Raw genomic sequence first — 15,798 nt, forward strand, 5'->3', positions numbered from 1 at the left:
TGTCATCAGGACCTTTCTCTCCCATCCCATGTGGAAACTACTCACTCAGGCTACCAAAAAGGGCACCCCCTCCATGGAAGAAGATGATGCCTCTCCGGAGGTTGGAAGACACTGCCTTGGGCTGGAACAGTCTCACAGGGATTGTCCCAAAATGCATGTTGGTCACCACTAATGTAGGGTCCTTCTTTCTGCCCCTTAAATCATGAAGAAACTTAATGAAGCTGGGCATAGAGCAGATTCTCAGTTTCTGTAATATATTACCCTGTTGGAGGAAAAGGAAGGAAAATGAGAGTGTGAAGGTAGGGATTAAGGGTCAAGAGGGTAGATGCTGCAGCTACTTTTTAATCTATTTACCATTTCTCACATGTCTCCTGCATATGCACTAATCTCATGGGCATACAACTAGCTTTGCACTTTTTTATATTATGAAGGCAGTTCACACTTTTCTTTTCAAAAGGCTCTTACTGAATGATGATGTTGCTGTGACTTGAGTGTTTCTTTCCCTTCAAACTCATGTTGAAATGTCATTGCCATTGTGAGTGCTAAGAGATGGAACATACTGCCAAACATGGGGATACATCCCACATGCAGTCACCAAAACCAGTCACTATTGGGGATGACAAGAGGTGTATGCTGACAAGAGCCTGATATAGCTGTCTCCTGAGAGGCTATGCCAGAGCCTGACAAATGCAGAGATGGATGCTCACAGCCAACCATTGGATTGAGAATGGGATCCCCAATGGAGGAGTTAGAGAAAAGACTGAGTTAGCTGAGGGGGTTTGCAACCCCATTGTAAGAACAACAATACAACCAACCAGACACCCCAGAGCTTCTAGGGACTAAACCACTAACCAAGAGTACACATGGAGTACTCCAGCAGCATATGTAGCAAAGGATGGGCCTTGTCAGGCATCAATGGGAGGAGAGGCCTTTGGTCCTGTGAAGGCTCAATGCCCCCCAGTGTAGGGGAGTGCCAGGGCAGGAAGACAAGGGGTAAGGAGATGGGGTGGGGATTTTCCAGAGTGTAAAACAGGAAAGGGAATAACATTTGAAATGTAAGTAAAGAAAATATTCAATAAAAGAAAAAAAGAAAAAGAAATGGATTATTTAAGTGGTGGTGACATGCTATCCCCGTGTATGGTTTAAATCCACAATGGAAAAGAATGAAATCATTAATTCTGACTTAGGCTCCTGAGGAGCCAGTTCAGCTGGAACTTTTTGTTCTTTAAACATAAAGCACACTTGTCTTTCTACTGAGGGATGACACAAAGAAGGCTCATTGCTGATACCTTGTTCTTGGGTTTTCCAAACAAATCCAATGAAAGAGACTAACTTATATTGTCTGTACATCACCCTGTCTGTGGTATCCTTAGAGTAGAAGAAAAAGAAAGACTGAAGGACAAACCAGCCTAAGGTTGAGTAGCAGGAAGTCATTAAGTGAGATGAAGCTGAGTACAGGCAGTAGCCCTAACCTGGGTGTCCCTTAACTGTCAACTGACACATTCTAGAGTTGCCTAAAAACAGAGATTCAGTTGATAGATTAAAAAGATCAGATTGTCCTGAAGAGATGACTGTGGGGGGGGTCTTAATTGTTAATTGATGTAGGATGATTCACCCCACTATAGGTACTTCCGTTCCCTGGTAGTTGGTCCTGGGCTATATAGAAAGTTTCATAAGCATGAGCCTTTGAGCAGTCCAGGAAGCAGTGTTTCTCCATGATTTCTGCTTCAAATCCCTGCTTCAATTCCTCCACTGACTTCAATGGTTGACACTGACCTGGAGCTGTAGCCTGAAGTGAATTCTTTCCTATGCTAAATTGGTTTTGGTCAAAGTGTTTCATTACAGCAACAGAAAGAAGACCAGAACATTGGCCATCTTTTGTGTTCTGAAAGACTGTAGGTAGCCTGAGATGATAAAGACAGATTTCCATCACTGTCAGTGCTCATCATAATCCACAGTTTCTGGTTATGGACTATGCTTACCCTGTGTGTGTCATTAATAAAAAGAAGTTAAATACGATTGATTAGTGATATATTATAGGATCCACAGAATGGACAGAGGCTTGTACACTTTTCACAAATGAGCTTTTAGTTTTCTGTTTTAACTTATTTATTTGTGGGTGTAATTTAAATGCAATTATGTCCCAGCACATGCAAGACTGTCAGAAGACAGATTAGGTGTAGTAATCTCCTTCTACCACATGGGTCGCAGGGATTGAATTCCATCCACCAGGTTTTGTGGAGAGAACTTTTACTCAATGAACCAATTCACTGGTACTCCAATGTGATTTTTAAGCTAATATGTTCACTCTGATAAATCTTTGCTATTGTAAACTGTAACCGTATTTCACAAAACATTACAGGGTATCATGGTGTGTGTGATCAATATATCATAGTCACTGGACTGTGTCCTCCATGGACTTCACACTTGGGGTATTTCTTTGTCATGACGAAAACAGTATGGTAGGTCAACAAAAATTATTGCAGCCAGTACTTACAAAGTACCTATATTGTGCCATTAGTTCAATTATTTACTTATTTGATCTTTCTAAATCAAGTGTAAGCATTTCCTCTGAGACAGAATGGGAAACTGAGGCATAACAATATCAAAGTGTCTTGTTCAGAGTTGTTCAATAAGTTGTAAGTGATGAACTGTAATGAATTTGGGGTTGAAATCAAATAGATATGGTTTCAAAGCTGAAATATACCATGAGGTTCCATGGAAAATACTGAGCATTATCATGGAGTTCCAATCTTTCTTTTTCGAAAATGAGAAACTGATGTCCATGAAAATAACTGAAGGAGGAGGTGGGGGACTAAGAAGAAGTTGTATAAAGTCTTACTGATGAGTCTGAGAGGACCAACTCTAGATCTTGGTTGATAGAGCTTGTTTTAGTCCAGAGTCCAGCAGGGTACCCCAGTGTATTTCCCTCATGGACAGACTTCCCAATGGGAAACTCGATTATTTTTCTGCTGAAACTGGAAAGCTATGAGTAATCCTACAAGGCAGAGATGATCTAGCACCCATCCAGAACCCTATGTTCTGTGATGATTCCATCAGAAGCTCAACTCTGAATGCCTTGATATCAACTTGCTTCTCCTTGGCCCAGGTTGGTTCCATCTCAGCATATGTTCACATACCCTGTGGTCTATCTTACCATCTATCTTTTCCTGAGATACTCTTTACCACAACCTAAGCAGATACCTTCAAATGACATAGATACCCAACTTAGGGAATGATATTCTTGTAAAAGCCACCATGCTTTTCTTCCTTGTGTGGATACCTGCTCCTTCCCTAAAGTCTCCACCATACTACCAGACTTTCGTAGAGATAGCCTAAAAACTGCATGACAAGTATATGAACATCTGCACATATTTCTTTCAGCAAACCAGAACACTCTCATGGGAATGATCAAACACCAGTGAACTCTTAGCCTCAACTCTAGAATAATATACACTGTTGTTCAGGAATTTTAAATAATGGACAATCACATTACAACTCTCAAAGCCACATATCCTGCAAAGTTATGACATACATTGTAAGGTATTGCTTTGTATGAACATCTTTCATGGCCTGGTTCTAGGGCAGAGATAGAGTACATGGTTAGATAATTACTACAATAAATATCAGTATAACTGTGCCATTATTATATTATAAATATATATCTCAGGATTGCTTGTGATCTAAACATTAGAGAGATACTAAAACACTATTGAAAAATGTTCTGTAAAATGAATTGTGCTTCTTTAATCTTTCTTTCTTTGTGTGTGTGTGTGTGTGTGTGTGTGTGTGTGTGTAATGTTAGTGATGGGTTGAAGCCTACTGTGTCACATATTTTAGGCTAGGGCTCCAACTCTTAACTGCATCTTCCAATTCTTTACTTCTTGTAATAGGGATGGAGTTATTTGTAGCAACCTTCACATTAATGACCACTTCAAAGAATGTCGTTGTCTCCAGGGACTTGGTAAGATGTTTTTAGTGGTACTATAAGAGACCCCAGATCTTAGCACAACTGATTCCATGACAGAAGTGACATTCAGGATTTAAAACTCAGTAAGTAGACAGCACCAGCAGCCAAAGTGAAAGAAAAGGCTTAATCCAGCAAAGTCCATACACTTCTTGGAAAGTCTCAAAATATACTAATTGACAGAAGCCATGTCGGAAAGGGTATAACAAGTGAGTTTCCTGGAGATGGCCCACCGTTTTGTATGGATGTGATGGGTACATTCTGAAATGCAAGGTCCTCAGAGACTTCAACCTAGGATTGCTTCTCACTGCTGATGATCTTTTCCTGCCATTATTACATAGCCTAATGATTATTCTTAGGCATCAACCCACCCTATTGGACAAATTTCCTGCAGATCAACATGAAGATGAACTTTTATGAATTAACATTGTATAAATGAATTAATTACTTTATAGCATTCCTGATTTGATTTAAATAATCCTAGGAAGAAAAGTTTAAGGAGATGGTTTTTGTTGTTTTGCCAGAAAGATGTAATAAAGTCAAAATTGAGAAAAGAATGGGCCCCTTCTCATAGGATAGTAAGTAAATGCTGCATAATAAGAAATATAATGAGCTTTCAAAAATTGCACTAAGAAGAGAAATAGGCTTGAGACAAATTGTAATCAACAAAGAATATTAATTCTAGGTAAGTTCCAAAGATGAAGCCACAGGTGTACACTATGATAAAGCAGGGGCATATAAAACTGTTGCTTTGAACTTATAATGAGCATATACAACAAAACACTACTTTGAACTTACTATCAACATCATTTCCAACTTTTCTTTTGTGTTACATTTTATCAATGAGGTAATTTTATGAAGAACTTTTGTCTAAGAAGGTACAATTTGCCAGAGAGAAGAAATGAGACGTGGGTTTTGGGACTCTCCCGCATCCACCACATGCGTGTGTGTGTGTGTGTGTGTGTGTGTGAGTGTGTGTGTGTGTGTGTGTGTGTGTATTATGACATTTTCTCTTCCTTTTCTTTTCTCTCTGGCTCAAGAAGAGTAAAGGAATTCCAAGTCTCTCATGTGGCTAGCAAAGGGCCCTTAAGCCCTACAGAAAAAAACTCAAGTAACAGCCTTTTTTTTAATCCCCTGCTGCTATCAGTAAGAGTCAAATTGCCAGAAGCCAGGGGCCTTTTGGCCAAATAGCAGAGAGTAGAAGAAGGTGGAAATTATGAAAAATAAGCATTTTTTGGTTATGCAATCACCGACAGAGAATTGCCAAAGGTAAAGCAGTTTTGGCCACTGCTGACTCTCCATATCCCCACTTTTATTGCCTGCTTTGGTGTACTCTGTGGTTCCTGGCTAGACCCCAGCAACTAACCTTCCTGTTTAGCTTCTATAGTTATGTTTCTGGTTAAATGCTCTTGTTAAGTGATGTATGTCAACCCAAGACATGGTTTTTGTGCTTAAAAGTTCATGCTAAGAATGGCTCAGTACTATACTGGGATCTGGAACATCCATCACAGTCACGACCTAGTTAACAAAGACTTTATATTGTTTAAAACCATCTCTAAGAAGTCTTCTCTGGTGAATACCTCTCAACAGTGTGTTTTGACAGAGTCCTTCACATAAAGCTCTGTGAAGCTTGTTTTTAATTTTTTCTTTATTTATTTTTCACTCCTATAAAATGCCTCTTTCCCTTCTTTTTTTTCTTTATCTTTATGTATTTGAGACGGGATCTTGTGTGGCCAATGCTACTGTCACACTCATAATATAGCTGTGGCTAACCTTAACTCATTGCCTTCTTTATTGTTGAAAAGTTCTGGGATCACAAGCCTGCACCATGCTTAGTCTAAAAAGTTTCCACCGTGCAACTTGTTTTCCAGAAATGATTTTTCCTTTGATGAATATGAAGTGTCTTTTCTTATCTTTTTTGATGACTTTTGGTTGATTAATTCCAAGTGAAACACATATCTGAGAGAAAGAGGACACTCTGACTTCGGAACCGTAGAATCTTCCCAGGTTTCTTTCTTCTCCTTAAATTTCTTATCCCTCCATTGTCTATGTCCTCAGAACAATAGAATTCCTGGATTTCTTCTTCTTCACCTTCATCCAGGCCAGCATGCCCTAAAACTTTGGAGTCTAGAAGAGGCAGGGCCCTCTTAAGCCGAGAACACCCTACAAAAATAATCCTAGACCATCCCTGAATTTTCTGTGAAAATCTATAGCAGTTGTCAACTGTGGGTATATAGCTTAGGGGCTATTCTTGGTTTTATTATTTAAATTTTGAGAATTTCATACATGAGTACTATATATCAGCTATATCCCATCTCTACCCCTGCATTTCCCTTTCTCCCCTCTCACTCCCACTCAAATTCATGATTTTTTCTTCTCTAATTATTATTGTTACACACACACACACACACACACAAACACACACACACACATACACATCGCATTTCGTATTGCTCCTATGTACAGATATTATAAGTGAGCACTTGGGATTTGGGATTAGATAACATATCACAGAGCTTGCCCTTGGAGAAAACTGTTTCTCCCCCTTCTCCATAGCCATTGATTAACTATAGTTCTTCATCTAGGGTTGAGATCTTGTCAAATTTCCTCCACCAACTTTGGCATGGCAAGTGTAATTATCATTATTCAAGTCTTATTTCGATGGCCACATCTTAGGGATAGTTGAGATTTCATGGGTGTAGCTTCTATGTTATGTTTAGGAGACACTAACTTGTAGCACCCTGGTCCTCTGGCTCTTACAATATGATCAATATGCAGAGAGTTGGGGCCTTTTCATAAAAAGAAAACACCAATTGGTAGAAAGATCCAACTGTTTGGGGGATATTTGGAAATCCAAGGCCCTCATGTGTAGTGCTGGGGCTCTAGCCACGCCTGAAATTCTTAACCTTGCTTATTTATCTAACATGGTCCATTTGCTTATCATAAAAAATCCCAACAGCACAGGAACATATGTTTTTACAACTTATCAAAATCCATGAGACTTATATAATCCTTTCAGCAGTCTCATGAGAAAAATGCCATTGCCCCTTGAGGACTCTGCGACATGGAAATTAGCCAAGGGACTGTATGGATAATCCCTTGTGTACTGTGTGGAAGAATCACATGACAATAAAAAATCTGATGGCCAATAAGCTCAGGCAGAATTGGAAGGTAATACATCAGGCAAAGAGAGGAACTCTGGGAAACAGTCAGCTGTAAGAACTTGAGCCACCCGGACTTGGGGGAAATTGGATTATGAAATTAATGAGGTAATCAGCCATGTGGCAGGCATAAAATAGTATAAATGGGATAATTGAGCTATAAGCTAGTTGCGGAACAACCTAGCTTAAGACCTGGGCATTTATTAACTAAATATTAGCCTCTGAGTTGTTATAGAGGAACTGGGACATGGGCAGAAAAACCTGTGGTTACAAGAGGCTCCCACAGCCAGTTACAGCAGAGCCAAAATGCTCTGTGACTCTCAACAGTCTCCTAAGGTATTAACGGTCAGTACATGGCCTCTACCAAGTATCCTCTGAGTATTGAGACATCAGGTCTCTCCAAATTGCCTGCCTCCATATTCTTTTCATACTTGATGTGCCTATTGGCACGTGCTGATCCCTGCCCCCAATCTTGAGCCCCAGTTGTGGTACAAAGCAGTGGTACATAGCCCCAAATGTGGTACATAGGGCAGTCAGGCTAGCCTGGTGACTCTATAACATGCATGATTTTGCCTGCTAACAATGCCTGCCCTGTGTTCAGCACACAGTTGAGCAAGTTAATCTCTGCTTTCATGGTCTCTCATACTAATTCCGGAAGCACCTGGAAGCAGGCAAATGGGAAGAAAGGGGAGAAAGGTGTTGAGGCTGAAGGTGTTGGTGAAAGCTCTTGGATGATGGGCTCTTTGTAGGCAGCAGCTCCATCTGAAATTTATTTGCAATTTTCAGGGAAAAAAAGCCCAGTATCCAAGTGTGGTGATGCAGTGGAGAGTGAAGCAGTTGGCTCAAGATCAGGCTGTATTAGATTGTAAGAGCTTATTTCAAAAAGAAAAAGAAAGAAAAAAGGAGGAAAGGAAAAAGGGGGCCATGAGTGAGAAGAAGGAAAGGAGAAAGGAAAAAAAGAAAGAGGAAACATTGGAGATTCCTCAGACTTCATCTTGTGGGAATCTAGAGAAAGAGGAGAAGGAAATGAAAACAGAAGAAAGAATAAGTTACAACACCCCAATTAATAGTGCCCCCCTCCAGCAAGAGCAAACTCACCAAGGCAATCGTGAAGAGCACCACACATTGCATTAACCTTAATTTGACTGGATGCTGTAAAGAGGAAGAAATTTCTGCTGTAAGAAAATGCTTTACCACAGCCCATATAAAGACACCCAGCAAGAAAATGGACAACCCCACTAGCAGCAGCAGCCACAGAACAGCCATGTTCCCAAGGTCCTGGGCTCCAGAGTTGCTGTCCTAAAGAACTAATGTTGAAATGTTTGAACGGATTACCTAACCCACTTTTGTACACTACTTTCTTCCAGCCCACTGCTTCAAACATGCTCCTTGTCTGAACTGTACCCGAGATAGTTTCATAAGCCAGCCAAGGAGAACCAGAGGTACTTGTTTCCTGAGAAACAAAAAAAGAGTAAGAAGAAATCATGTCAGAACCAGAGATTATTCTCTTCCCCCTATTGAGTAAGACTGTAGCATAACACTTGGGCATAATCTTTGTTCTTGAGTTTCATTTCTTTCTTTTTTTTTTTTTTTTTATAGCAGCTTAAGTAATGTCACTATTAATTCTTTTTTTTTTTTCTACATGGAAAGGTTTAATGAGAGAAGAAGAGTAGAAGAGAAGAAAGGCAGGCCTTAAGCACCTGGGGGAGGAAAGAGAGGGATAGGGAGAAAAGGGAAAGGGACAAAAAGGGCATGAGAAGAGGAAGAGCAAGAAAGAAAAAGTGGGAGAGCTGGAGGGAAGCTGTTGAACCCCTGCTGAGCCTTGCTGATGCCTGTGAAAGCCTTTGTTCTTTTTTTTTTTTTTCTTTTTTTTTTTTTTATTAACTTGAGTATTTCTTATATACATTTCGAGTGTTATTCCCTTTCCCGGTTTCCGGGCAAACATCCCCCTCCCCCCTCCCCTTCCTTATGGGTGTTCCCCTCCCAACCCTCCCACCATTGCCGCCCTCCCCCCATAGACTAGTTCACTGGGGGTTCAGTCTTAGCAGGACCCAGGGCTTCCCCTTCCACTGGTGCTCTTACTAGGATATTGATTGCTACCTATGGGGTCAGAGTCCAAGGTCAGTCCATGTATAGTCTTTAGGTAGTGGCTTAGTCCCTGGAAGCTCTGGTTGCTTGGCATTGTTGTACTTTTGGGGTCTCGAGCCCCTTCAAGCTCTTCCAGTTCTTTCTCTGATTCCTTCAATAGGGGACCTATTCTCAGTTCAGTGGTTTGCTGCTGGCATTCGCCTCTGTATTTGCTGTATTCTGGCTGTGTCTCTCAGGAGCGATCTACATCCGGCTCCTGTCGGTCTGCACTTCTTTGCTTCATCCATCTAGTCCAATTGGGTGGCTGTATATGTATGGGCCAAATGTGGGACAGGCTCTGAATGGGTGTTCCTTCAGTCTCTGTTTTAATCTTTGCCTCTCCCTTCCCTGCCAAGGGTATTCTTTTTCCTCATTTAAAGAAGGAGTGAAGCATTCACATTTTGATCATCCGTCTTGAGTTTCGTTTGTTCTAGGGATCTAGGGTAATTCAAGCATTTGGGCTAATAGCCACTTATCAATGAGTGCATACCATGTATGTCTTTCTGTGATTGGGTTAGTTCACTCAGGATGATATTTTCCAGTTCCAACCATTTGCCTACGAATTTCATAAACTCGTTGTTTTTGATAGCTGAGTAGTATTCCATTGTGTAGATGTACCACATTTTCTGTATCCATTCCTCTGTTGAAGGGCATCTGGGTTCTTTCCATTTTCTGGCTATTATAAATAAGGCTGCGATGAACATAGTGGAGCACGTGTCTCTTTTATATGTTGAGGCATCTTTTGGGTATATGCCCAAGAGAGGTATAGCTGGATCCTCAGGCAGTTCAATGTCCAATTTTCTGAGGAACCTCCAGACTGATTTCCAGAATGGTTTTACCAGTCTGCAATCCCACCAACAATGGAGGAGTGTTCCTCTTTCTCCACAACCTCGCCAGCATCTGCTGTCACCTGAGTTTTTGATCTTAGCCAATCGCACTGGTGTGAGGTGAAATCTCAGGGTTGTTTTGATTTGCATTTCCCTTATGACTAAAGATGTTGAACATTTCTTTAGGTGTTTCTCAGCCATTCGGCATTCCTCAGCTGTGAATTCTTTGTTTAGCTCTGAACCCCATTTTTTAATAGGGTTATTTGTTTCCCTGCGGTCTAACTTCTTGAGTTCTTTGTATATTTTGGATATAAGGCCTCTATCTGTTGTAGGATTGGTAAAGATCTTTTCCCAATCTGTTGGTTGCCGTTTTGTCCTAACCACAGTGTCCTTTGCCTTACAGAAGCTTTGCAGTTTTATGAGATCCCATTTGTCAATTCTTGATCTTAGAGCATAAGCCATTGGTGTTTTGTTCAGGAAATTTTTTCCAGTGCCCATGTGTTCCAGATGCTTCCCTAGTTTTTCTTCTATTAGTTTGAGTGTGTCTGGTTTGATGTGGAGGTCCTTGATCCACTTCGACTTAAGCTTTGTACAGGGTGATAAGCATGGATCGATCTGCATTCTTCTACATGTTGCCCTCCAGTTGAACCAGCACCATTTGCTGAAAATGCTATCTTTTTTCCATTGGATGGTTTTGGCTCCTTTGTCAAAAATCAAGTGACCATAGGTGTGTGGGTTCATTTCTGGGTCTTCAATTCTATTCCATTGGTCTATCTGTCTGTCTCTGTACCAATACCATGCAGTTTTTATCACTATTGCTCTGTAATACTGCTTGAGTTCAGGGATAGTGATTCCCCCTGAAGTCCTTTTATTGTTGAGGATAGCTTTAGCTATCCTGGGTTTTTTGTTATTCCAGATGAATTTGCAAATTGTTCTGTCTAACTCTTTGAAGAATTGGATTGGTATTTTGATGGGGAATGCATTGAATCTGTAGATTGCTTTTGGTAAAATGGCCATTTTTACTATATTAATCCTGCCAATCCATGAGCATGGGAGATCTTTCCATCTTCTGAGGTCTTCTTCAATTTCTTTCTTCAGTGTCTTGAAGTTCTTATTGTACAGATCTTTTACTTGCTTGGTTAAAGTCACACCGAGGTACTTTATATTATTTGGGTCTATTATGAAGGGTGTCGTTTCCCTAATTTCTTTCTCGGCTTGTTTCTCTTTTGTATAGAGGAAGGCAACTGATTTATTTGAGTTAATTTTATACCCAGCCACTTTGCTGAAGTTGTTTATCAGCTTTAGTAGTTCTCTGGTGGAACTTTTGGGATCACTTAAATATACTATCATATCATCTGCAAATAGTGATATTTTGACCTCTTCTTTTCCGATCTGTATCCCTTTGATCTCCTTTTGTTGTCTGATTGCTCTGGCTAGAACTTCAAGAACTATATTGAATAAGTAGGGAGAGAGTGGGCAGCCTTGTCTAGTCCCTGATTTTAGTGGGATTGCTTCAAGTTTCTCTCCATTTAGTTTAATGTTAGCAACTGGTTTGCTGTATATGGCTTTTACTATGTTTAGGTATGGGCCTTGAATTCCTATTCTTTCCAGGACTTTTATCATGAAGGGGTGTTGAATTTTGTCAAATGCTTTCTCAGCATCTAATGAAATGATCATGTGGTTCTGTTCTTTCAGTTTGTTTATATAATGGATCACGTTGATGGTTTTCCGTATATTAAACCATCCCTGCATGCCTGGGATGAAGCCTACTTGATCATGGTGGATGATTGTTTTGATGTGCTCTTGAATTCGGTTTGCCAGAATTTTATTGAGTATTTTTGCGTCGATATTCATAAGGGAAATTGGTCTGAAGTTCTCTTTCTTTGTTGTGTCTTTGTGTGGTTTAGGTATAAGAGTAATTGTAGATTCGTAGAAGGAATTCGGTAGGGCTCCATCTGTTTCAATTTTGTGGAATAGTTTGGATAATATTGGTATGAGTTCTTCTATGAAGGTTTGATAGAATTCTGCACTAAACCCATCTGGACCTGGGCTCTTTTTGGTTGGGAGACCTTTAATGACTGCTTCTATTTCCTTAGGACTTATGGGGTTGTTTAACTGGTTTATCTGTTCCTGATTTAACTTTGATACCTGGTATCTGTCTAGGAAATTGTCCATTTCCTGAAGATTTTCAAATTTTGTTGAATATAGGTTTTTATAGTAAGATCTGATGATTTTTTGAATTTCCTCTGAATCTGTAGTTATGTCTCCCTTTTCATTTCTGATTTTGTTAATTTGGACGCACTCTCTGTGTCCTCTCGTTAGTCTGGCTAAGGGTTTATCTATCTTGTTGATTTTCTCAAAGAACCAACTTTTGGTCCTGTTGATTCTTTCTATGGTCCTTTTTGTTTCTACTTGGTTGATTTCAGCTCTGAGTTTGATTATTTCCTGCCTTCTACTCCTCCTGGGTGTATTTGCTTCTTTTTGTTCTAGAGCTTTTAGGTGTGCTGTCAAGCTGCTGACATATGCTCTTTCCTGTTTCTTTCTGCAGGCACTCAGCGCTATGAGTTTTCCTCTTAGCACAGCTTTCATTGTGTCCCATAAGTTTGAGTATGTTGTATCTTCATTTTCATTAAATTCTAAAAAGTTTTTAATTTCTTTCTTTATTTCTTCCTTGACCAGGTTATCATTGAGTAGAGCATTGTTCAATTTCCACGTATATGTGGGCATTCTTCCCTTATTGTTATTGAAGACCAGTTTTAGGCCGTGGTGGTCCGATAGCACGCATGGGATTATTTCTATCTTTCTGTACCTGTTGAGGCCCGTTTTTTGACCAATTATATGGTCAATTTTGGAGAAAGTACCATGAGGAGCTGAGAAGAAGGTATATCCTTTTGCTTTAGGATAGAATGTTCTATAAATATCCGTTAAGTCCATTTGGCTCATGACTTCTCTTAGTCTGTCGACATCACTGTTTAATTTCTGTTTCCATGATCTGTCCATTGATGAGAGTGGGGTGTTGAAATCTCCCACTATTATTGTGTGAGGTGCAATGTGTGTTTTGAGCTTTAGTAAGGTTTCTTTTACGTATGTAGGTGCCCTTGTATTTGGGGCATAGATATTTAGGATTGAGAGTTCATCTTGGTGGATTTTTCCTTTGATGAATATGAAGTGTCCTTCCTTATCTTTTTTGATGACTTTTAGTTGGAAATTGATTTTATTTGATATTAGAATGGCTACTCCAGCTTGCTTCTTCTGACCATTTGCTTGGAAAGTTGTTTTCCAGCCTTTCATTCTGAGGTAGTGTCTGTCTTTGTCTCTGAGGTGTGTTTCCTGTAGGCAGCAGAATGCAGGGTCCTCGTTGCGTATCCAGTTTGTTAATCTATGTCTTTTTATTGGGGAGTTGAGGCCATTGATATTGAGAGATATTAAGGAATAGTGATTATTGTTTCCCTTTATATTCATATTTGGATGTGAGGTTATGTTTGTGTGCTTTCATTCTCTTTGTTTTGTTGCCAAGACGATTAGTTTCTTGCTTCTTTTAGGGTATAGCTTGCCTCCTTATGTTGGGCTTTACCATTTATTATCCTTTGTAGTGCTGGATTTGTAGAAAGATATTGTGTAAATTTGGTTTTGTCATGGAATATCTTGGTTTCTCCATCAATGTCAATTGAGAGTTTTGCTGGATACAGTAACCTGGGCTGGCATTTGTGTTCTCTTAGGGTCTGTATGACATCAGTCCAGGATCTTCTGGCCTTCATAGTTTCTGGCGAGAAGTCTGGTGTGAATCTGATAGGTCTCCCTTTATATGTTACTTGACCTTTTTCCCTTACTGCTTTTAATATTCTTTCTTTATTTTGTGCGTTTGGTGTTTTGACAATTATGTGACGGGAGGTGTTTCTTTTCTGGTCCAATCTATTTGGAGTTCTGTAGGCTTCTTGTATGCCTATGGGTATCTCTTTTTTTAGGTTAGGGAAGTTTTCTTCTATGATTTTGTTGAAGATATTTACTGGTCCTTTGAGCTGGGAGTCTTCACTCTCTTCTATACCTATTATCCTTAGGTTTGATCTTCTCATTGAGTCCTGGATTTCCTGTATGTTTTGGACCAGTAGCTTTTTCCGCTTTACATTATCTTTGACAGTTGAGTCAATGATTTCTATGGAATCTTCTGCTCCTGAGATTCTCTCTTCCATCTCTTGTATTCTGTTGGTGAAGCTTGTATCTACAGCTCCTTGTCTCTTCTTTTGGTTTTCTATATCCAGGGTTGTTTCCATGTGTTCTTTCTTGATTGCTTCTATTTCCATTTTTAATTCCTTCATCTGTTTGATTGTGTTTTCCTGGAATTCTTTCAGGGATTTTTGCCATTCCTCTCTGTAGGCCTCTACTTGTTTATTAATGATTTCCTGTGTTTCCCTAAGTGTGTTCATGTCTTTCTTGAAGTCCTCCAGCATCATGATCAAATATGATTTTGAAACTAGATCTTGCTTTTCTGGTGTGTTTGGATATTCCATGTTTGTTTTGGCGGGAGAATTGGGCTCCGATGATGGCATGCAGTCTTGGTTTCTGTTGCTTGGGTTCCTGCGCTTGCCTCTCGCCATCAGATTATCTCTAGTGTTACTTTGTTCTGCTATTTCTGACAGTGGCTAGACTGACCTATAAGCCTGTGTGTCAGGAGTGCTGTAGACCTGTTTTCCTCTCTTTCAGTCAGTTATGGGGACAGTGTGTTCTGCTTTCCGGCGTGTAGTTTTTCCTCTCTACAGGTCTTCAGCTGTTCCTGTGGGCCTGTGTCTTGAGTTCACCAGGCAGCTTTCTTGCAGCAGAAAATTTGGTCTTACCTGTGGTCCCGAGGCTCAGGTTCGCTCGTGGGGTGCTGCCCAGGGGCTCTCTGCAGCGGCAGCAACCAGGAAGACCTGTGCCGCCCCTTCCGGGAGCTTCAGTGCACCAGGGTTCCAGATGGTCTTTGGCTTTTTCCTCTGGCGTCCGAGATGTGTGTGCAGGGAGCAGTCTCTTCTGGTTTCCCAGGCTTGTCTGCCTCTCTGAAGGTTTAGCTCTCCCTCCCACGGGATTTGGGTGCAGAGAACTGTTTATCCGGTCTGTTTCTTTCAGGTTCCGGCGGTGTCTCAGGCGCAGAAGTCCTGCTGCTCCTGGGCCCTCCCCCACGGGAGCCCAGAGGCCTTATACAGTTTCCTCTTGGGCCAGGGATGTGGGCAGGGGTGAGCAGTGTTGGTGGTCTCTTCCGCTCTGCAGCCTCAGGAGTGCCCACCTGACCAGGCGGTTGGGTCTCTCTCTCACCGGGTCTGGGAGCAGAGAGCTGCTGTGGGCCGGGATCCGCGGGTGTGGGCGAGTTTCATTTCTTTAAGTGCAAGATTCCTCAGTTGAGAGTTCTCTGTTTAGCTCTGTACCCCATTTTTTTAGGGTCATGTGTTTCTCTGGAGTCTAACTTCTTGAGTGCTTTGTATATTTTGGATATTAGCTGTCTATCTGATATAGGGTTGGTAAAGATCTTTTCCCAATCTGTGAGTTGCTGTTTTGTCCTGTTGAAGTTGTTTGTCAGCTGTAGGAGCTCTCTGATGTCTGGGATCAATTATGTATACTATCATTGTATCTGCAAATAGTGGTAACTTGACTACCTCCCTTCCAATTTGTATCCCTTTGACCTCCTTTTGTTGTCTAATTGCTCTGGTTAGAACTTCAAGTACTGTACTGAATAGATAAGGAG

The 15,798-nt window shown here is 40.7% G+C and overlaps 2 protein-coding genes across 2 annotated transcripts in view; one reads left to right on the top strand and one right to left on the bottom strand.

Annotated features, from left to right (window-relative positions):
* The window catches only part of AAdacl4fm3 (AADACL4 family member 3), a 38,431-nt gene extending 30,037 nt beyond the window's left edge, over positions 1 to 8,394 (bottom strand). The window contains exons 1-2 of the mRNA XM_039111571.1: positions 8,227 to 8,394; positions 46 to 262 (exon numbers count right to left, since the gene is read on the bottom strand). Coding sequence (XP_038967499.1) covers positions 46 to 262; positions 8,227 to 8,394 — 385 coding nt within the window. The remainder of the gene's footprint in view (positions 1 to 45; positions 263 to 8,226) is intronic.
* The window catches only part of LOC103692519 (60S ribosomal protein L9 pseudogene), a 1,198,372-nt gene that overhangs the window by 261,509 nt on the left and 921,065 nt on the right, over positions 1 to 15,798 (top strand). The gene's annotated exons all lie outside the window — the stretch shown is intronic.

Source organism: Rattus norvegicus, chromosome 5 (assembly GCF_036323735.1).
Source record: "Rattus norvegicus strain BN/NHsdMcwi chromosome 5, GRCr8, whole genome shotgun sequence".
Classification (NCBI taxonomy): domain Eukaryota; kingdom Metazoa; phylum Chordata; class Mammalia; order Rodentia; family Muridae; genus Rattus; species Rattus norvegicus.